The following is a 23,423-nucleotide window of genomic DNA, read 5'->3' as shown; positions in this document are numbered from 1 at the left end:
TTATGCAAACCAGTGAACCAACACCAGAGCCTTTACAGGCATACATAGATTGGAACATAGCTTCCGAAAGCAAGGTGATGGAGAATAATTTGTCTACTCGGCTTTGCAGTGGTGACTACCAAGACAGGAACGACCCACATTCGTGCTTACTGGGCTTTTTACTATATTTAAATTTTCACTTTATAGATCTTACCGCTAAGATATTCATTTATTGATGCTAACCAGATATGACACGAGCTAATATAATCTGGAAAGCAAAGGCCGAAGAGGTTTGAATCCATTACTATTCATTATTTTAGCAAAAGGATAGAAGATAAAAGCGCTAAAATACTCCAGAACTTCAACAATCAATTAAAAAAAAATCCGAAACAATTACGGAGATAAAGATGGGGCGACTTGCATCATTCACCAAAGCCAAAAAATGATACAATAGCCTAGGAATCAGGACTGAGTTGTGCTACCCATTTGCAAATTTTCAAGACATCAATGCTAGCATTTTATACCCGGGATATGAAATAACTCGCTCAATTTACGAGCAATGCAAGAAAAGCAAACCATACAAGAAAAAGCATCTAGAAATGCAACAACTCAAAGAAGCTCACAAGTTATCAGTAAGTGCTCAAAACTGAACAATTGATCGATATGGCTAACAAAAATAACCTTCTCGCATGTGCTTATCAGCTATCACATCTAACCAGGAACTTCTGCGCAACATCAAAGCAAGCCAGAAAGGCTTGCGGCTGTCTGTTCTCATTTCACATGTAAATTTCCCATTGATGAGTGCACTGTATTATCCTCGAGTAGATTGCCAAGAAAATACAGGAAATTAAGGATTTGGCATCTTTTCTTTGAAAAGGCGTGGCAGCACTTCATGAGCACTAATATCTAGAATCTCTGGATCCCTGGCAAAAAAAGGTACACAGATTCCAGTGTGTATCAGGAGAAAAGAAGCGACACTATTGTCTCATGAGATGACCAGTTTGAACTAATTACTATGTCATGTATTAAGCTAACATTAAGATGATACGAGATGACTAAGTAAATTGCACTTGTTCTCTTTTTCTCTGATGTTGACGTGGTAAAAAAAGGGAAATTTCCTTCTCAACGAAAAAGAGGGTACAGAATAAATCATCTCCATTGAAATGATGAGCCCCAATGGAGATGATTTATTTCATGAGCTGCTTCATGCCCAGTTTTTTGATATCTAGCAATCCTAAAAAACTGAAAGTCAAAGCTAGCACCCATCTCATGAACAATGATGATGTTGAAATTTTAACATGCCTTGTTCTAGTTGATCTACTCTTTAGTTTCCTTCTTCATGTCCGCAAATATCCTAAATTAGCAAGTTTATGCAGCTAAGAACTGGAATTGTCAAATATCACATATTTATGGATAAAGCATATGGAGGCCTGTCTGTCCAGATGATTGACTGCAATTGGTGGGTGTGCAATAAAATACTAGATGACCATTCTAATGCAAGTCGTCAGGGAGAGAGTATATGACTTTATATGCAATGATGGTCATGAAACATGGTACATGTCAGAGTTGAGAGCTTATATAATTTATACATTACTAAGCCATCTATAGAAGGATCTATATATACTAGAATAAAAACTTTCACAGCAAATTAAGAGTATATATGACAGAAGTGGATGGCTGGCTGAAGAGAGAAACCTGCATAGTGTTTGCCCCTTTTCATTGCTGCTAGCAATAAACCATATTTTTCGCATTAAAGGTGACTCATATTGAACGAAGAAGCCATCGTGCTGCCCATGCCTCCACTTTCTTGATCCTTGACCTTTCCAAACCTGCAAAAATGGTATGCCATAAAATAAGATCTAGTTGGTGAGTACAGTGTTACATCTCACCAAAGAACAAATCAGCTAGGACAACCAAAACTTGATAGAAGGGATATATACAGTTTTAGATTTGAAAGATTTATGAAGTATACATAACTTGATTATAAGCAAGTCAGGTCCTGTCTTACAGCCATAAACCATCAACTAGATTATAAGCAAGTCAGGTCCGTGTCTTACAGCCATAAAGCCATCAAGTCATTGGTGGTGCATCTTCTATGGATTTGATATAATTGGAAAAAAAAAAAAAACTTGCAAATTAATTAGCAGCCGCAATATACATCAACACTTCTCCAATTTTACCATTAAAGGTTAAACTCAAGCAAGCTGCAAACAACACCTTACTAGCCCAAGCTCATCAACTCTAATTCAGCTGCAACACAATAAGCTGATTTTTATGAAATCAAGGTTATTTAATTACTAAAATCCTAATTTAATTACTACATGGTAATTCCTAATACAAAATTAAAATTCCTAAACAATAAAAACCGATTCCCATTGTTGCCTTCGTTCTCCATCACATTTATTATGTGTGTACATGGTGTTCCAGAAAAAGAAGGGCTTGCTTCTCAAAAAATCATTACCACATGTGCGAAGAAGCAAATCATTACCTGTGGATAAGATATGATATTCTTTGGCACCACTATGCAAGCTGCCTTGGAGAAAGAATCCTCCGCATATTGCCTAAGAAATGAGAAACAATTGCCATGTGTATGGGGCGATTCAAAGGCCTGCAATAAGAAGTAAGATAAAGGTAATTGTTAAAATCATGAGGAATTTTATTCTTTTATATCCTCTTTTTACGGGTGTGTATACCATACATCACCCAAATGATGTGCCAAAGAAGATAATACAGTTCCAAAAGTGAATACCTTATCAATATTGACAACTGGAGCATATTTATCAGTTAGTGTCTTTTCCTTGTCAAGAAGAAAGTAGACTCTAGGATCCACTTTAGAAGCTTCATGCCATGATTTTACAGCTGTCTCCATGGTCTCAACAAGAAAGGAGAAAATTTCTTTAAAACATTCTTCGGATCCAAGCATTTCAGACTACAAAAGAAAGGCTAGCTTAGTTCTCACATGCAAAACAAAGCTTAAATAATTGATCTTCTCCCGTAAAGAAAAGTTTACAAATGAAGCTATCCAGATTTAATCTTCCACTAAAGAGAAAATATGGTTAATAGGAAACAACCACCTCCAAAATGCATCTTACTCCGAAATAAGTATTTCAGATATGAGGTGAAAAATTTGGACATAGTGAATCTTTTCTTGATAAACTACACTCACCATTTCAGATTTCAATGTTTCCAAGTGCTTTTCCATGTTAACATTGGATCTCATGCTCTCAACCTCTTGGGCTCGTTTTTTGTCTTTGGCCAACTGGGATATCCTCTTAATCTTTCTTGATACTTCAGTGCTCCGTGGATTGTATTGTAAAGCTATTTGAAAAGTAGCCAATGCCTACAATACATGAGCAGTAAACATGTATCAACAGCAAATCAAAAACCAAGCAACCTTGTCTAAAAAGCTACCAGATAACACTAAACGTGAAAATGTTCCTTCAGAGTTCAGACATACATTATCATACTGTTCCATGGCCTCTAATACACACCCTTTCCTAAAATATCCCTGGAATATCAACAAAACGCAATAATTAAAGAAAAATCTTGGGATATGAAGTAAACCAACCCAAAAATGGTTATACATATTTGTGCACCTTTTCCCATTGAGGATTCAATGTGATAGTTGTCTCGGCATCAGCAAGTGCTTTATTAAGCTTGACCAATTGCAAAAATGCTGCAGCACGATTGCTGGCCAATGATAGAATCATAAATGAGAAGATGCATGAGTTCAACATACATTACTTGCATAATTGTTCACAAACTGATTCATAGAAAAAAAGAATGGAGCAGTCGATGGCCAAGCAAACTCTGAAAATAGATGATTATTATAACTCACCATGCTAATTCTCATGAAAAATCTTCCATTTAGGAATTTCAGTGTTTGAAAGATCATTGACAATAACAGCTAAAGCTCTAACAGACACTTGCAGTAGATGAATAGGTGTAAAGAAGCCAGTCAATTATCATAACAGGATTAAAAGACCATCTTGATTCAAATGCATTGAACGCAAAAACCAAATTTCTTGTAGACAGATGAAACACGCACAATTATAATGAAAATGAAAGAATTATGATGACAGCATTAAGGAAACTACATGGGTTCTTACTTTGGGCAGCACAAATGTGCTCTACCATACTGCCATGTATTCATAAAACGCATAAAACTTATTGGTATAGCAATGCCATTAAGCAAGAAGAAAGAAAATTCGATAGCACGCCTCCTGTCTTAACACGATAAAGCAGGCCTAAAGAAATTAGTTGGAAAGTAACAAGGCACAGCTCCAACACTCTACGATTAAACATAGCTATACAGCATAAAGTCTCTATATTCCAAATATTAAGCAAATGCATATAGAATGATGAGAGCAATAAATATGATGAATGAAGGCAAAAAAACAGTTTAACTTCAACTAGTTCTCAAAAATGGCAAAGCATCAAACTGGAATTCCTAAAGAAACTTAAGCCACAACAACCACAAACCAACCAAATCCAGTCAAAAACCCAGTTGAAAAAATGAATCAAATTTTACTAAAAATAAAACAAAATTGCATTTTGATAAACATTCAACGATTAACCATAAGAACAAGCCCTAATTTAGGGGTCATGTTTTCTTTTACCTATAAAGAGTGGGATTTGAAGGGTCAAGTTTGATAGCCTGAGTATAAAGAGCAGCAGCTTTGAGATAGTTCCCTGCTTTAAAGAATTCATTGCCTTTGTCTTTCAATGATATCTCCTCCTTACCATTACCTACGTTGGAGCCTGTCGTAGCTGATCCTTTCTCTGCTTCGGCCATTGTAACTGGGTTCTCGCTAGAGTTTACGAGAGTGATCTTTGATTTCTTCTTCTTCTCTTCTTTAAGGTTGTACGCTTGTACTGGCGCAGAGGGTGTACAAGTCAAGTGAAGCAAGCTAGCAGAGCGGTTCTGCTGGAGACTCGATGTAGAAGAATCTGGACCTTTAATTGCAATTTTAACATTAATATCCATTTAATTGATTGAGGGGCCCAGGCCCATTAGCTAGATATGAAGTGTACAGGTTTGGGTAAATGTTTCTGTTGAATTGTATTGTATGGAAAATATTTTTTAAAAGCATGTTTTATTTTTCATTATTTGTTTATGTTAATGAGAAATATTTAAAAATAATTACTTGATGCTTGTCATGTATGAAAAATGTGTTTAAAAAAGAAGAATTAATTTATATATAATTTTTTCATTTATTGAGAATCATTTGAATAATTTATTTAATTAGTATTGTAACTGATGTTTAATAATCAATGATATTTTTAAAATAAAGATATTTGGGAGTATAATAATAGTTATTTTTTAAAATATTTTTTATATACAAATATATTAAAATAATATTTTTTATTTTAAAAAAATATTTTTAATATCATCACATTAAAATAATTAAAAAAAAAAACCTAAAATATCATGGATAGTGTCATCCCACTTTGCCCACTGCAATTCAAAATATCAGCTTTCGGAGCTTTTTTAAAATTAGTATAGTAATTTAAAAAATTTAGTAAAATAATATTACTTAAACAAAATTTAATGAGATAGCATATTTTATCTTTCCACACTTCAAAAACATAATATATTATAAATATTGTTATTTCCAAGCGCAATAATTAAACACATTATGTTTTTTAATAGCAATAACTTAATATGAATTAGTAAATAAATCTGTCTCCAAAGATGGTTTCTCAGCATCCTCAGCCCTGGAACCATCAACGATAACTTGGTCGGCGGTATTGTCAGTCGCCGGATTATCTGAATTTGTTTCTTATTTATCAGTTGTTTCCAATACCTCAATGGATGGATGGAGGCTCAACATTATAAGCCTTCCCTTCCTCGTTCTCAACACCCTGCTCTCCAGCTTCTTCCCTTGCACTTTCATTTCACTTGTCTCTTTGAAACCATTTTCGCTGGCTATTACCAACAAAAACAAACTCCGCTGGAACCCACCTCACCTCCTTTTCTTTTTTTCTTTTTTTATAGCATTTTCAACAAAATAAAAAAAATCAAGATATAATAATAAATAAATATTAAAAACTATGAAAAGTAATTTTCAAAAAACTATTTTGCATGAAATAAACAATACCTTCTATATATATATATATATATATATATATATAGCGCTCTCTTCATAAACTATTATTATTAATAATACAACTAAAAATGTGCGGTCGGTTTAATTGTTTGTATTGGGTCATGGTTCATGGTCCCAAGCAAATGAAAGTAATCAAACCTGCTAAATAGTATTAGAGGAAATTAACGGGCCACTTAACCAAGGCTAACAGGCTTTCAACGCCCACCTTCTTTTCCAAGTGACATTAAACCCACAATATTTTGTGTCGAGGTAAAATCCTATACTTCAAGATGTGAAAAGAAAATTGGAAAATGAAATTTAAATTTTATGATATCTATGAAGTAATTAGTAACATAGTTGTTTTTTAAAATTTACAATTGAAAAAAAAGACATACAAAAAAAAAGAAAAAGAAAGAGAGAACAAAAAGTGATAAAAGTGAAGAAATATTTTAATTTTATATATATATATATATATTTTTTTTAAAAAAATAATAAAATATCACTAGTTATTTTATAAATACCATTGTTAAAAAAAATTATATAAATATTTATTTTAAAAAAAATAAATAAAATATCACTGATTATCTCATGAAAACTATTGTCGTGAAATACCAATATATCATGAGCAATTGTTTTTTGGCTAGGATAAAAATGAAACTGTGGTGACTTATATATATATATATATATATATTAGTCTAGATGGTAATCCAAGTGCATAACCAACCATATATACTTTAAAGCTAGCAAATATCAGTCGGCTAAGTAGCTGCTAGTCTGCTACATGCAACTGGGACTTTTGCATGAAACCCAATTGGAAATTGACTAGAGCAACTACAGAATATATAAGAAGAAACGGCGAAGAAGATCGATTTATATGCAACAGCCAGATGCCCTTGTAGGAAAAAAGCTAAATTGATAATCTGATTTCATGCCTTTGATCAATAAAAGCTAATTAATCAGAAGAATTTGATTCCCATCTATGTTGTATGTATTGATTTATACTCCATTGAAACCTCAGCTCCTATTGATTTCCAGTACTGAAAGAATATGATCAAGGTTCTGCCCTTGAAGGCTTAAAGCAATAATTTCTAAGCTGGTTTTTCCTCTTATAGGTTCTTGTATCATTACAAGGGCATTTTCCTCGAACAAATAAATAAAATAAAATACAGTAGCAATTAAGGACATGATTTGGATTCGATCAATCGAGTTCTAAACTCCCATCACTTTTTATTATTTGCAGGGGGTAACCATAGGCTAAATTTTACGAATAAAATGATCAGATGGACTAAATTCTAGATGCTATTAAAATTATAAAATTATTACTAATGGACTGTCCTCAATTATCATCGGTGGCATATCCTTCTCCCAAATGAAGAGCTCACATCTCATCCAACTCTCTGGAGCTTCATCAGTATCATGCTCTCCTCCTAGGTCACTCCACAAACTTTTTATTCTCCTGGTGTTCCCATCGCAGACCCTCCACTCACAGAGGCTTACATGGCTTTCCAGGCTTGGAAACATGCATTGACCTCTGACGCCAACCAATTTACAGCCATGCAACTACAGTACTGGTGTGTATTGCGCCTCAGACCCATATGACTTTTTATCTTAACGGTTGCCGGCATAGACCTAAGCCACGCCAACATAACCGGCTTTTTACCTGAAGAGCTTGGCCTTCTTAAAGACCTTGCTCTCTTTCACATAAACTCCAACCGCTTCTTCTGCATCATTCCTGATAGCTTTATCCATCTCAAGTTTCTTTATGAGCTAGACATTAGTAACAACCACTTTAGTGGTCCGTTTCCTGATGTTGTTCTCGTTTTGCATTCCCTCAAATGTCTTGATGTAAGGTTCAATGAATTCGAAGGCAGTATCCCACCACAGCTTTTTGACCTGAAACTAGATGCTCTTTCCATAAACATTAACAGATTTCAGTCAACCCTGCCCGATAACCTTGGAAACTCTCCAGTCTTGGTGTTTATGGTAGCCAACAATGACATCAGCGGCCGCAGTCCTCCAAGTTTGGCAAGCATGGCAGAGACCCTTGATAAGATTGTTCTCTCCGATATGGATTTAACAGGTTGTTTAATTTAACAGGTTGTTTACGGCAACATATATGGCTGCTAAGAGGATGTCTACGGCAAGGTTTATTTTTTTCAAAAAAAAAAAATACCAAGTATAATGGTTGTTTCAATGCGTTTTTTTTATATAAAAAAAATTTAAAATGTAAATTAAAAAGTTTATGAAAGCAAAATCAAGATAATTTATAACATAAAATAATACATGCATCTAATTATATTTATTGAATTTATTTATTTAAATAAATAAATAATAAATTTGCATATTAAAAAACTCATTACTTAAAAAATAAATACAATTAAACTGACTAAACAAACTCACACAATAAAAAAATATTACACAAGGCTAAACATATCAGCAATATAATTTTAAAATGAATATTTTAAAAAAAAATAAACTTTATTTGTATAAAACAATATTGATGATTTAGAATAATATATTGAAAAATAAAAAAAAAACAAAACAACTAAAAAAAACATACAAAAACCATGACTTAGATCATGAGACTAGTATAAATTCATAGAAGAAAATCAAAGATAATCACAAAATTAATATTAAAAAAAAAATAATGCAAGACAATAAGACCATACAAAACTGAATTCCTAACAAATTAAATGTTGGAAGATGAAACCAAGAAAAAAATTAATTATACAAAAGGATAAAAAAAATAAAGATGAGAAAAAACATTAATTAGAGGGATACAAATTTTTAATTAGAGGGTATAATTGAGTTCAAAAATATTTTTAATAAAAAGAAAAAAAAATAAGAAAAAGAGAGTTAAACTTAAAAAAATAAAACAACAAAAAATTTGATTAAAAGAAAAAATTGAAAGAAAAAAAACTTTAACAAAAGTTTCAAAGATAAAATTAGAAATTAAAAAAAATTAAAGACTAAAATACAAAATCAAACATATGAAAAATTACAGTTGATTAACTAAATTAAAAGGAATAAGAACTTCTATAAATAAAAAATGAATGAAATAAAAAATTAATAAAATCAAGACTTAAATTGAAAAGTAAAAAGAAGAAAATGATAATTGTGTACATTACCTATCACGAGAGAGAGAGAGAGAGAGAGGGAAGGGGAAAAACAAATGGTCGCCGATAACAATCTAACCACTGTAAACTGTCATGTGCCATTTTAAATGAAAGATGACATGACAACATATTTAAGAAAACGATGTATAATGCCCCAAAAATTTTTATATTTTCATTGAATTTTAAACAAAGTTGCTCCAATATTCTCTATACCAAGTTATCAACTCAATTATTACACAACCTTAATTAATCAATATAATACTTATCCCATCATTTAAAATTCTTATAATTCAATCATCACATCAATATTTCATTATCTTCAATATTCACTCATTACAATTAAGAAATGACAATTTCTTTACCATGATCACTGAAGGAACTAGAAGTTAGATAATTAGATCTAAATGAGTGTCACATAAGTAAACATGATTAGATTGTAAAATTATATTTCAACAAAGGATATAAAAATCATAATAAAGTTATTACATCATTTAATTAACCAAAAGATATAATTTATGATGATTATATTCAACATCTAAAAGTGAGATACTTGGAATTATTACATATTCATATTAGACAAGATTTGCATAATAATCAATATTGAATTATTATTAAACATTGAATAATTACAATGACTTATACATGCAAGTACTTGTATATTCATGTAATTCTTTTTCTTTGTGTATACCATTAATACCAAACCTTCAAACACAATGAATTTATTATTAGTTTATTTCAATTTTTATTCTAGTAACCAATTTTCTAAATTCTTTAACCGCTCAATACTCCATGTACTAAACCCATCACTTTGGAATTAGTTCCTTCAGTTGGTTGTCATATAGGATTCTATATCTTATTATTATAAATCTCATTATTTATAGAGCCAGTTTTTAAATCCGTCTGGCAACCATAATACTAATTCCATAATCAAGATTTAGTTTCTAAATCCATCAAGTAACTAGGTCATTAATCTCAGTAACCAAAGATTAGTTTCTTAATTATTCAATGACTAAGGCACTAATCCCAATAACTAGGAATGAATTTCTATGGTTGATCATTCGTATCTTTTGGATTAAATTAAGTTAAGATTTAAAAAGTCTATAACTACATACTTAAAACAACATATTAAATTTGTAGAAGATATCAAGCACCTACCTGAAGAACGAACTCGTTAAGAAGTCATTTATTGTTATATTTAAACTTACTACCTCACCTATATTATTTGAAACAGAATACCATTTGCCATCAAAATCTTGATTTATCATGAATTTAACTTGCACTTAATATTCTAATCATTAATATGTACAAGTTTTACACATTCTATGTATAATATAACCACATTCATTTGAAAAATTCTTTTCTCATACAATATTATACATTTTCTCTCTCATCATTTTTCCTAAAAAAATAATTTCACTATATACTACTTGCTCTCTTTTGACTGACCCTATATGCCCTTATAAATACTATAATTTTCTTTATTATTCCTTTATGATTTAACACCCGTCATAAAATAATCTAACTCGTTTAGTTCAATCCACCCTCCATTTGTATTTTCTCTAATTTCAATTGCAAATCCTAATATAAAATTCATGACTTAAGCATTAACCCTTTTAATTGGATTGATACCTATCAATTTTCCAGGTTAACAAACATAAATCAAAGCATAAAAATAATAATGCAACTTGCCAGATTTTATATTTGAAAATTCAAACCTCATTATCATTCCTTATATTTTCATATAACTCATGATCAATCAAATTGATCACTCGAGTTTGTTATCTTAGGTAATTGATAATCAAAGTGTAAAAATGCAAGTATAATGCTAGATCTCTTCACCTTTTTTTTTCTCCTTCAATTTTTTTTTCAAAACCCTAACTTTGATTTTTTTTAAATCTTAGTGTGAATGTGTTTTTCTCCCCCTCTGTTTTCACTTTTAAACATCATTTATGTGACCCCTAAAAGTGGCAAGAAAGAAGAAAAATAAAATGATCTTTTTCTTTCACGGCTACCATCAGGTTTTATTATTAGTAGCCAAAACATTTCTACCTTTTTTGGTTATGAAAAAATACTCATTTTCGGCCATAAATGTTTCCTTTTCCCCTTCTTTCTATTATTTTTGTTTTATTACCTTCTTTTATTATACTATAATTTATACTTCATTATTCTTAATTTATTTTAGGGTTTTACATGGTGGGAGGCCAATTGCATCCATCAAGTAGCATAACACACACCGCCTAAAAGGCATGGAAGCCACTCATGTGTTCGAGCATGCCAATCACACACCAACAACTTTAAACATTAAAAAATTAAAAAAAATATGAAAAATACTAAAATGTCCCCATAACCCCAATAATTACACAAAATACTCATATGAAAATATAAAAATTCTTTCAAATACTAAGCTTATGTTTTGTCTCTTTAAAAATTAAAAATATAATTACACTATATATTAAAATTTAAAAACTTTAAAACACCCTCATCCAGCAACACAAATTCTTGTTAACTGGGCTAGTATCTATTGTTACTCTTTAGAAGTTTATGCAAAGTTAAGAAAAACTTAGTCATTAGTTTTATATTTTATTTATTTTGGGAATAAAAAAAGTTTTTATCATGAAAAAAAAAAAGGACATCAACACATTTTTTCAAAGTGACAAATATTATTTTTTTGGCACAATGTATATTTTACTGTAAATTGGGCTCATGCTGTTCAGTTTCTTAGGTAATGGGCCCCTAACTTTATAACCGTTCCAAATCCTATGGGCGTATTCACATATGGGCTTTCTGTAATTCCAAGCCCACAACGACTCCTAGTTAAATGACCAAACCATCCTCGCCAAAATAGATATATGAAGGACGCAGCAGCAAGTAGGGTTTTTGAGTTTTCACTTCCCCAGCCATCTCTCGCTTTTTCACTACAACACTGCAGCTCGCTGCCCTTCACCACCACCACCACTACAAACTCCAATCATGGCCGTTGGGTGCGCTTTCAATCTCTGTCTCTCTACATTGTCGTATGCGTTTATAAGTATAGGTGTATGGAAGATGTTTTATTGATATGATTTACTCATGTATTTTTTAACAGGAAGAACAAGAGAATTTCCAAGGGGAAGAAGGGAGGAAAGAAGAAGGCGTGAGTATTGCAAAGAAAAGTTAATGTCTTTTAACATCTGGTATCTAGATCTGTATTGTATTTTGATTTGTTATTGTTGTGTATTTTTTTTTATAGAGCTGATCCATTTTCAAAGAAGGATTGGTATGATATCAAGGCTCCTTCAGTTTTCTCTGTGAAAAATGTTGGCAAGACTCTTGTTACTCGTACTCAGGGTACCAAGGTATGTGTGTATACTTTTGATTTCATGAATGCTTCTCTTTTCTTCATTGTTTTAAAAATAATGGTTTGCTTTTATGCTTTGTTGTTGGGTTGTATAAGAAAATTGTACTGCTACAATTGGGACAAGTTTTTATATAGAATCATAGATTCAAATGTATGTTTAAATAGCTTTAACCTCTAGAACAGGTGGTGGTGATGTTCTTGATAGGGAAATGAGATTCTAGCAATTTGATAATCTTTTAACATCCTGAATGAGGTTAGGTTGGCTGGAGGCAATTTTGCTTAACAACTTTGGCTGTGTGTGGTGGAGTGTTTAAGGTATTAAACCTTGTTAGCATGGAAATAAAGGATGTGTATAAAATATGGTGAATGGTGGAAGATGATTATGGCTGACTCTTCTTTTCCTTCAAATTTCTTCAGGAAAACTGGAGTTGTGTATGGTCACAGTGAAGTGTGTTTTTAATCATACAATTTACCCCTATTTTTAGAGAAAAGAAGTAAATATTTTGAATTTACTAGTGAAATATTGAAATTTGTAAACTTTTTAGCCCGTCCCTTCTCTCCAAGACCAAGGTGTGGTCATTGCTCTTCTCCACAAATTTATATTATCAATTTAATTTCATACATCCCTATCTTTTTTCTACCCTTGATGCCCTTGTGTTGGTCATATTTAGTTTTGATACCATTTGCCTTTTGTTTTAATGAACAGAAGTTTTTTGTTGTAGTTTCATTTCATGTTCTGTGTTTAAGGTCTTGTCTCTTTTTATCCTTAATGTACTTCTTTTGGTTGACAAGAAAGGGTGCAACCATATTTTCTTTTTACATGCGTGATAATCGAGAAGTATCCAGGTGTTGCTCATGCACTGATGTGAATACTGTTTTCGTGTTAATGCATTTATAATGTGCTCTATGGTGTGTAACAGATTGCTTCAGAAGGACTCAAACATCGTGTGTTTGAGGTCTCACTTGCGGACCTTCAAGGTGATGAGGATAATGCTTACAGAAAGATCCGATTGAGAGCTGAAGATGTTCAAGGGAGGAATGTTTTGACAAACTTTTGGGTATGATAATGGAAGCATTACCATTTATACTGATTATTTTTTTACTCTGATGAGAATTTAACAGTGCTTTTTTTATTTCTCTCCTTAAACATTGCAGGGAATGAATTTTACCACTGACAAGTTGAGGTCTTTGGTGAGGAAATGGCAAACTTTGATTGAAGCTCATGTTGATGTGAAAACGACTGATAACTACACTTTAAGAATGTTTTGCATTGGGTTCACTAAAAGGCGTCCCAACCAAGTCAAGAGGACTACTTATGCGCAGTCCAGCCAAATACGACAAGTATGCAAATCATAACTTAATATCTCATTGTTTCCTGAACTTGTGTTGAGTTAGCAATAGGACCTAATTTTTTGTCCTAGTCTCAATATATTTATTTTTTCTAGTCAAGTCTTTGCTTCAAAAAGATCTAGAATATCTGAAGGATATTTTTAATAACCTTATTTTCTTGTGTATGAAACCTTTTCTGATATATATTGGGTTGTGTATTCCACTACTGTTTTGAAATCTATACTACTTAGTGGCAACCAAAATAAAGTTATTTCATCAAAGTTGTAGAGAGTTGTAACTTTTGAAGTGATGAAATACAGAGTTCTATTATTTTGAAATACTGCTTGATTGAAAATTTTGATGAGCTAACTTGTCATGTGTTCATATGGAGTTCAGTTTAATGTTCTCTTCCCAAATGTTTTATTTTTCTGTAATGTAACTGCTTGTGACAAAAATCTTCCTTTGCTTTCTTTTAGATCCGCCGTAAAATGAGGGAAATCATGACAGCCCAAGCAGCTTCTTGTGATCTCAAGGAATTGGTCCGCAAGTTCATTCCTGAAAGCATTGGCAAGGAAATTGAGAAGGCAACTTCTAGCATATACCCGCTTCAAAATGTGTTCATTAGGAAAGTGAAGATCTTAAAGGCTCCAAAGTTTGATCTTGGAAAATTGATGGAGGCATGTCTCTTACTCTACATGCTTCTGACTATGTGTTTGATGTTTTGGTCTTTAAATTACTACAAAGGTTTTTTTCATACCATCTTTACATCTGAAGGTAGAATCCAGAGATTTTTTATGTTTATATCCAACAACCGTTGGCATGCGTCTTCTCATGTTTCCTTTTTAACTATTGAATTTCATCAACTCTTTAAGCAATTGTAATTTTGGATCTGAATGGATGCTATTGTGCATGCTGCTTGTAATTATAATATCTTTTGCGATTCAATTCTCAGGTTCATGGGGACTACTCTGAAGATGTTGGTGTGAAGTTGGATAGGCCTGCAGAAGAGACCATGGCCGAGGCCCCTGCTGAAACTGCTTGAGCTTGAATGGAAATTTTCGTTTGTTGTCTTGTCTATTTTCTTACAACATCATTTTTGTCTGTTGAAATTTCTTGAATGTTAAATTGTTGCATGTTATCTGAGATTTAGAATGTTTTTATTGAGGATGAATTTTGTGCTTTAACTATGTAGACTTACTTTTTACGTGGCAGATATTGATGCTTCATTTAACTTTGATCTTTTATTGTTTGCTCATTGATTTGTGATATGGAAATGGTCGTCTCTTGCAACAGCTTTGCATTTTAGGATTTGCTTAACGTGGGATATGATGAACAAGCCTTGAAAAGTGGCTGTATGGACTTTTCTTTAAACTTAGGAGCTGATTGAGATGAAACGGTTTTGTGAGAAAATCCAGACAGTTCATGTGCCTGAAGGCGGTGTTAAATTTAACGCAGGTTAAACTCAGTTGGCATTTGGCGTCTTAAAACAATGACAAACATTGTTTAGTGGAAATATCGATTGTGTTAATTTAAAGATGGATAGACGAACAATAATATTGTTCTCAACTTCGTATATAGATTTCATTTCTTACCTCATTGTTCTGACGATAAAGCTTTATCCTGTTTCTGCCTTGATTATGCAAAATTTGTACTACGGAAGAGATTGTTTAATTTGCTACCATGGATCTGATACTTGACAATTGAAAAAAAAAAAAAACTGAACTGGCAGATAGTAGTCTCAATCAGGACAAGCATTGTGTATTGCGTTACAATAGCAGTTAAAGATGGGTGTCGAAGATCAATGTTAATGATCCATGCCGACAGGCTCGTGATAAGTGTCATGCGTGTTTTAGTGTTGAGGTTGTTGACCGCATAAAGCAGATTGGTGTTCTGCAAATATGGTGACCATGTTGTCTTAATACTTCACTTAATTTTGTCAATAACCCTCGATGTAGAGTTGGTGCTTGATAAAGTTGAACGGGGCTAAGAAAATACGATTTATCAAAACCGATATCTTCCATATAAACATACAAGTGCATGACTTCGATGTGGTTTCATGAATTCTCAACTTTCAATCCTGGGGATATCTAATTCGATTCTGCGCTTGTTATTAGAAGCATTGATTATCATATAAATGTAATGGGAAATTGATGAGCATGTAGGTAATTTCCATTAAGTCTCTAAATAAGACAATTCCAAAAAAAAAAAAACACTGGTATTCGAGACCAGCTTTTTCCCACCAGATAAAACCTTGTGGTCTGACACCCTTGTCCGAAACCAGTCTGACACGGTGTGGCCTGTGACCCTGAGAATTTTTGTTGGCACGAGGGTTCAAACATGAGACATCTGCCGCTAGAACACCATTTGGGTTAATAAAACAAGGTGCTTTGCTCAAATTTCAATAGTTCCTTCTTTTTAATGGTATCTAATCTCTATAAGGAAAGTGCCAAAATACCCATAACTCATTAATGACAAACGGTGAACTAAAATTTGAAAAAAATAAAAATAAAAATAAAAACTCTTAAAATTAATTACAAAAGAAACAAAACAATACCAGGGACCGGCCATGTTAGGAAAAAAACCAAAACTTTAACAAAAAAGAAAATGAAAAAGTTGATTCAATGCTCCTCGAATCGTCGTTCTAATCTAAAATGGAGACAAACTTAAATTGAAAGGAAGGCAATGGAAAAGGAACAAAATGAACCAATTTTGATTGGTTCTTGAGAATCTTGACTCACAGGTAGTAGGTTACTTTTATCCATTGAATCGAATTTCTTTTTCCACGTAATCATGCAGAAAATTCCATCAGTAATATATATAAAAAAATAATTATCAGTAATTTCATCAGTAATCACCGACGTCAATGATCAGTTACAACATTATTTTTATGGGAATTTCATCTGGTGATTATTGACAGAATTCTTTCCTGACCACCGCGCAGCCCCCGTCAATTCCTTTGAGTTTCGGTCTTGTGACCGTAATCCCCTGGCAGAGTGTTTCGCGCGTTAGCTGGGCCCCTGATCCGCGTAGACCAAGCTGCTGCTGCCCGCCACCCGGTTGTTCTTACGATCTCTGGAATCGCTTCAAAGCGGTCCTAACGAGGAAAGTCACTTAGTACCTCCTGACCTTAAACGGAGATTCCAAACAATAATAACTGATAGAAAGATTGCCGTCAATGATGTGTTGATGATGGAAAGTTTCCTGGTAATGAATCATGTTATATTTAGATATCGTTTGCAGATTATAATCAAGATTTACTGATTAAATTTTTGGAACAGCAAGAAACAGATATCAGGACTAATTGCAGGTAATCAAGAGTTAGCCTTGATTAATGAAGCCTGTAGGACAATTGCCTAAAAAGATACGGTGATTACTATTGTTTTGTGAAACTAGGTGGTAAATACTAAATACTACATAGGTGCACATGGGCGAGACATGGAAATCCATGGCTTTTCCTTTACAATATGACAGAACCACGTGGGGCGATGAATTTTGTGGTAAACTCCATTGCTAGACACAGCAAGCATTATTCAACACTTTTCATCAACTTTTCAGAATCTTTGAAGGGAAACATGGGGTGGCATAGCTGGCTATTCCACAAAAGAACAGAAACACAATCTGGATTTATCTTTTGTTTGGGGTCCATTCCATTGCATTCTGTCTCTTTGCATTGCTTTTTTCTTTTTTCAAGATTTTGAAGACAGATTTGCAGTTGTAGATGGTGGGGACCGCTGGTACTGTTGTGTTGGTATATATGAACCGAAGGTTTGCCATGATATCCATCCACATATATGCTAGTATCTACTTTTCTTACACAATAATTCAGGAGAGAGTGGCAGGCAGATCACATCACTTTGGTTGGTGATTTCTAGCGCTCTAGTGCCTTGAAAGCATGGTAGCTTTGGTGGGTTGTAGCATCAATGTAACTTCGACGAGGAAAAGAGAATGGCTATACAGTTGAACTATACATAAATTTATATGTTTTGTCCATGGCAGGATGAATTGCTTCGGCTCGATAAAATAGGGTTCACACTTTAAAATTAAATTATGGTTTAATTGGTTTTTTTTTTTTTAATCTCTAACACCAGGCACTGCCTTCGTAAAAATGGCTAATTAGAGCGTTATTCGAAACTGTGTGGTATTACTGGAAAAGACAACTCATGTCTCTGCTTTGTTTTTTTATATATATAAAAAAAAAACTTTTGAGAATGATGCTTTAATCATATTCGGATTCAGGATGCTATCATAAAACAATCATGTTCCAAACATGACATTAAATTTATTTTAGATGAATTGAATCTAATACAAGTGTTGAAATTAAAATGATATGATTTGTTTTCAAACTAAACTAATTATTAAATATTTTTGGCTCACATTAATATAGCTGGTTATTGTTACAAGACAAAATGGATAAAAATAATATATTTAGTTAAAGAAACATGAATATAAAAATAAATTTATTTCTAAAATAATTTTTAAGTTAATTTTGTATTTCAAAACAAGTGATACAGAAAAAAAAAATGGTCTCAAGACAATATTTATAAATTTTTATTTATAAAATATCATTATAAAAAAAAATTCAATTCCAAAATTATCTAATTAAGACATATAATTATAAAAATAATTATTATTATAATTTTAAAACTTAACCTAAAGGTCGATTCGAGACAAAACTCAGATTACTAATTAAAACATGAGTCATGGGTCGGGTGGATCCAAGTCAACATAAGAATAAAGATATTTATTATTATTTTTTTTAAATCCGATTCAGGGGTTGATCCAATGTAAGATCCAAATCATGAGCAGGGTTGACTGTTATCCCAAATCAATGTAAGAAAAAAATTGATTATTATTATAGTATTTAAACTTGACTTACGGGTCAATTCAGAGTAAGACCCAAGTCATATGTTAACAGGGTAAACTCAGATTGATCTAAGTCAGCATAAAATAAAAGTAGTTATTATTATAATTTTAAAACTTGATTAGAGAGTCAACATAAAACAAGGTTCAAGTCACAAATTAAAAAATCAACTCGTGTTGTTCTAGGTCAGTGTAAGGATAAAATGTATTATTATCATAATTTTAAAATCCTACTTAAGATTCAATAAAGGAATGGTCTCGGTCACGGGGCGAAAGGTCAACACGGTTTAACATGAGTCAATACATGAATAAAAATTATTATTATTATATTTTTAAAACCCAATTCGAGAGTTGACCCAAGACAAAGCTCAGATAATACATCAAAAAGGTGAATCCGACTGACCCAAATTTTTTTAAAAAAAAATAATCAAAGCAACCTTGTTTTATCAAATTTTTTCCAAGAAAAAAATAATGGGTTTTTGACTTGTGTTTTTTTAGGTTGACCTAATTTTTTTATCGAACCAAGTCGAGTTAATTTTTTCATTATTTTTTCTTCAACACAAACTAATTCAAGTTCCGAATCAATTGTCAAGTTAGTTCTAGTTTTATAACTAGGATTATTATAATATTATTAATTTTCAAACTCAATATAAACTAAAAAAAATATCTAATTATTTTTAAAAATATGTAAATTTAAAGCAATATATATTAAGGGTAAAATAGATTTGTTTATGTTTTATTTGTCTTGTCCACCATAATTAAATATGATACGGAAACAAACATTTTGTCTTGTATATCATTACCAAATATAATTTTATCTTTATCTATTTTTTTGTTGTCTCTATTGTCTGTCTCTTTTATGTGTCATGTGACAGTAACTAAACAATACCTAAATGTATTTAATGTGATATTTATTTGAAATTTTTTTTGATAAAAATAAATAATGACTAACATGAATTAAAAAAATCCTAAAACGGGTGGCGAATTCACTATTTTCCTATGCACATTTCACTATAAACTAATGAATTTCCCACTTTATTTTTTTGTTAAAAAAATCTTGTTGGTTAGAGGTTAAGAGCATGATGATTTTTTTAATAGAGATATTTTGGTATTTTTAAATTGATTGAGGGCAGGATAGGTATTTATTTTAAAATTGCATAAGAAATTGTCATAAATATCATTTTGTTGAAGGACATTGAAAGATAGATATGTATTTTTACTTTTATAATGCATAGAAAAACAATCAATTTAACTTTATATATAAAAATATTTTGGTTAGCTAAGAGGGGTGTTTTTGCTATCCCCTTTACTTGCATGGTAAAAATACCTTCTTACCCTTAGGTTTTAATTTTTATACCTTGAACATGAGGATATTTCAGTTATTGTACTATTGTTTTTTTTTTTTTAATTTGTTAGATAAAGTGAAGGTTAATTTATCTTTTAATAAATTAAAGGGATTTTTAAAAAATACACTGGCATGTACTAGGAACACGTCAGTTGCTTTGCCTTCTTTGGATGACATAAGCAACTCATTTTGACAACAAAAATGTTACTATTGAGTATTGTTAGATTAATCTCGGTCTTTTTCTTATAGAAGTAACACATGTAGAAAATAGAGTTTTGGTTTGATTTCGATGACAATTTCTTTTTTTCTCTTCTTTTTTCCCTCTCTCCCTAGATTCTTAAGCCCTGCATTCTATTTTCCAAATCAACCCCTTAGCTTCTTTTTGTTTTTGATTTTGTCCCTAATTTTTTAGTTGATAATTATTTTATTTCAAATAACCTATGAAAATCAAAATTTGTTTCAATTTGATAGTCATTTGACATTTTTTACTCCCTTTTGTTTTTGATTTAGTCTCTGGTTTTTTGGTTGATATTTCTTTTATTTGGTGTAACTTATGAAAATTAATTTTTTAATTTGATCCTCATTTAATTTTTTAAATTTATCTTATTTAGTTCATGTTCTTTTATTTGCTATTAATATCATCTAAAATAATTTTTATAGTATAATTTATTTAATGATTTTACCCTTGATTATTTTTTTCCTAACAAATTTTATTCTTTTTTTATTGGTTTTTTGCTTTGCTAATTTTTTTTAATTTTGTATTGTTTCACACTTAATTTCATTTTTTAATATTAAGTTGATTTAGATTTGAGTTTTGTTGATTAATCTAATTTTTGAATTTGATGGATTCCATTTTAGAAAATTAATTTAGCTCGAGGATATTTGGTAGAGGTTACTTTTTCTTTTTATTCTTCTTTTAAGCTAATGTTGTTTTTTTCTTAGATTTTATCCTTCAATATTTAGTTTATTGAAGATTAAGCTCTTTGCTTTTTTTATATTTTCTTTCTACATCATTTGTTTTTTTATTTGACTAGGTTATTTGGGTTTTTTTATATTTTTGTTTTTTGTTAAATTTATTTTCTCAATTTTTTTTTCTTAAATTAAATAGAACTACTCAATTGAATATAGACGAATTCTTATTTCATCATGTTTTGTTCAATTTGTTTTTACAGGATATTATTCTAGTAAATTATAATTTTTTTTTAAATATTGTTATGTATGTTTTTTGTAGTTAAGTTTTAACAACTCAATAAGATTTTTTAGTCATAGGTGCTATCAATAATTGAGTAACAATAAGTTTTCAATGATATTTTTTTTATAATTATGATATCAGTATCTCTTTTTTTTTTCTTTTTTTTTTTAATTTTAATTTTTATTATTACTATCTATATAAATTATATTATTAAATTAGTCAATCTTATTAAATATAATCAAATTAATAATGACAACGGCCAACAACCAACGCCAATTAACAGAGTTTCATGTGTGATGCATTTTTAGTTGTCTTCAAAAGGACAAAGATGTGACTATAATAATTTGCCCCTTTTTGTCTGATAGCCTTCTGCACCAAGAAAAAACTCCAAAAAATGACAAACAAAACGCAATAATTTCTTGTCGGCAACTAAAAAAAAAAAAGCAACTTGTTATTATAATCTTGCACCCCCGCTAACCAATGAAGTTTTGCAATTCTGTAATAATATTTGTTTTTGTATTTTAAAATTATTTTTATATTATTTTTATATGTTAATGTTAAAAATAAATTTTAAAAAATATTATTTTAATATATTTATAAATAAAAAATATTTTAAAACATAATCACTGTCGTAATACATACTCTAAAACTTGATGCCTGTGTTTTCGTCCAAGCAGGGAATGGAATTATGAGTCATGGCGCATTATTTATTTATCTTTTGACTGAAACTGTGTTTGTCTTCTAATTTCAAACTCAATGCATTCAAATCTTTGCTCGGCAGATATAAATAATGATATATTTTTTTTAATTTTTTAAAAAAGAAATTCTACTCTTTAATAGGATGAAGATCTTGTTTGAGAAAGCAATTAAAACCATGTTTTTTATAAAATTAATTTTTATTTTTGTTTAATATTAGTGTTTTATGTTTATTTTATTTTTGTTTAATATTAGTGTTTTATATTTATGAATCGTTTTAATATATTAATATCAAAAATTAGTTTTAAAAAATATATTAACTAGTAAAAATAACTGCAGGAACTCCCAAGCTCCCTCCAAACATAAACAATTCCGTGTTTATTGTTCGTTTAGCTAGGCTGCTTGGTTGCCTCATTCCTCTCATACTAATTGCCCTTTTATTATCATGTGCCATGTGAAACTGCTAACAGGAGCAGTTATGTCAACGTTAGTTTATTGCTGAAAGGGAAAAAAAATAATCTATAAATGACAAGAGGGAAAGCAACCTCAACATCATTTTATGAAGGCCGGCGTGGTGCCTGAGATTCAATTAATATCCTGCAATGATTGGTTGAATTTCTGATCTACTGTGCCCATAAGCCAATGATCAGCAACCCCACCTTCGAACACGTGTACTCTTACACCAGGACCTCTCAAGAACAGCTTCAAGGAAAAGACAGCAAAGGTAACAGATTACCCAGTCATTTGATCGAAATAAAATTACCATTACCGAATTTTATGACTATCGTGCCGTGCAAATCTCGAAAAATTACTAGCAAATCTCGAATGTAAATACCTGAATTCTTCCGAACGACAGGACATCGTTCCTCGGAGTGCTTTGCATAGCTTCTAAACTAATATTATCTTTTAAGTAGAGAGTTAATTATTTTTTGCTTTTATCGGAATCCTTTGTTCAACCTTGAGCTAAATAACGAAAATAACTTGTTTTCGTTGCATGATAATAATTTTTTAAATTCAAATCATTGAAACTCGAACTTACTTAATCGATTAAAGCTATTTAATCGAACTTATATCATTAAACACACAAACACTAGGTTATGTTTGCTTGTAACCTTGAGTTAATAAAAAACCCAACAATTTTGCTAAATCTATGTAAATGATATGTATTATACAAGTTAGTTTTTAAGATTATAAATTGTTGATTTCATCACCCTTAATACAAACAATTACAGTTACAAAAAATAAATAAATTCCGAATCATAACAAAACACATCACTTACTTAACCAAGTTAATAAAAATTTAAGTATGTATTTAATGTTGTGGTGCATAGTATTTTTTAAGAGTCTATTTTATTTGAAACTATATTAAAATATTTTTAGTTTTTATGATTTATTTTTTATGTAAGGATATTAAAATCATAAAAAATAAAAAAAATCAAACTAAATATATTTAAACACAATTTTAAATATAAAAATAAAT

The 23,423-nt window shown here is 31.0% G+C and overlaps 2 protein-coding genes and 1 long non-coding RNA gene across 3 annotated transcripts; 2 read left to right on the top strand and 1 right to left on the bottom strand.

Annotated features, from left to right (window-relative positions):
* Positions 1-268: 268 nt before the first annotated feature.
* Positions 269-4,924, bottom strand: LOC105127393 (serine/threonine-protein phosphatase T-like). The gene is made up of 8 exons (XM_011028666.1): positions 4,599-4,924; positions 3,576-3,669; positions 3,437-3,487; positions 3,146-3,319; positions 2,729-2,908; positions 2,468-2,587; positions 1,675-1,808; positions 269-902 (listed from the first exon to the last, which is right to left on the bottom strand). Exons 1-8 carry the CDS (start codon positions 4,772-4,774, stop codon positions 827-829), a joined length of 1,005 nt encoding a protein of 334 aa, XP_011026968.1. The 5' UTR covers positions 4,775-4,924; the 3' UTR covers positions 269-826.
* On the top strand, positions 1,816-2,107 carry LOC105127386 (uncharacterized). Its single transcript, XR_842624.1, has 2 exons — positions 1,816-1,980; positions 2,020-2,107. It is a non-coding gene; the product is annotated as an uncharacterized LOC105127386 (long non-coding RNA).
* Positions 4,925-12,053: 7,129 nt separating the features above from the next.
* On the top strand, positions 12,054-15,105 carry LOC105127379 (40S ribosomal protein S3a-2). Its single transcript, XM_011028649.1, has 7 exons — positions 12,054-12,165; positions 12,270-12,317; positions 12,414-12,519; positions 13,442-13,579; positions 13,677-13,862; positions 14,327-14,527; positions 14,803-15,105. Exons 1-7 carry the CDS (start codon positions 12,155-12,157, stop codon positions 14,890-14,892), a joined length of 780 nt encoding a protein of 259 aa, XP_011026951.1. The 5' UTR covers positions 12,054-12,154; the 3' UTR covers positions 14,893-15,105.
* Positions 15,106-23,423: the final 8,318 nt, after the last annotated feature.

The sequence above is a fragment of the Populus euphratica genome, unplaced genomic scaffold (genome assembly GCF_000495115.2).
Source record: "Populus euphratica unplaced genomic scaffold, PopEup_1.0 scaffold1.1, whole genome shotgun sequence".
Classification (NCBI taxonomy): domain Eukaryota; kingdom Viridiplantae; phylum Streptophyta; class Magnoliopsida; order Malpighiales; family Salicaceae; genus Populus; species Populus euphratica.
This window is presented reverse-complemented; position numbering and strand designations above follow the sequence as displayed.

Excerpts from the sequence above, each read along its gene's own strand:
- LOC105127393 (XM_011028666.1), bottom strand. The coding sequence starts at position 4,774 with ATGGCCGAAGCAGAGAAAGGATCAGCTACGACAGGCTCCAACGTAGGT. Across the intron at positions 2,909-3,145 it reads AAACATTGAAATCTGAAATG|TCTGAAATGCTTGGATCCGA; the intron begins GTGAGTGTAGTT and ends TTTCTTTTGTAG. Across the intron at positions 2,588-2,728 it reads CAGTTGTCAATATTGATAAG|GCCTTTGAATCGCCCCATAC; the intron begins GTATTCACTTTT and ends TTCTTATTGCAG.
- LOC105127379 (XM_011028649.1), top strand. Across the intron at positions 12,318-12,413 it reads AAGGGAGGAAAGAAGAAGGC|AGCTGATCCATTTTCAAAGA; the intron begins GTGAGTATTGCA and ends TTTTTTTTATAG. Across the intron at positions 14,528-14,802 it reads ATCTTGGAAAATTGATGGAG|GTTCATGGGGACTACTCTGA; the intron begins GCATGTCTCTTA and ends TTCAATTCTCAG.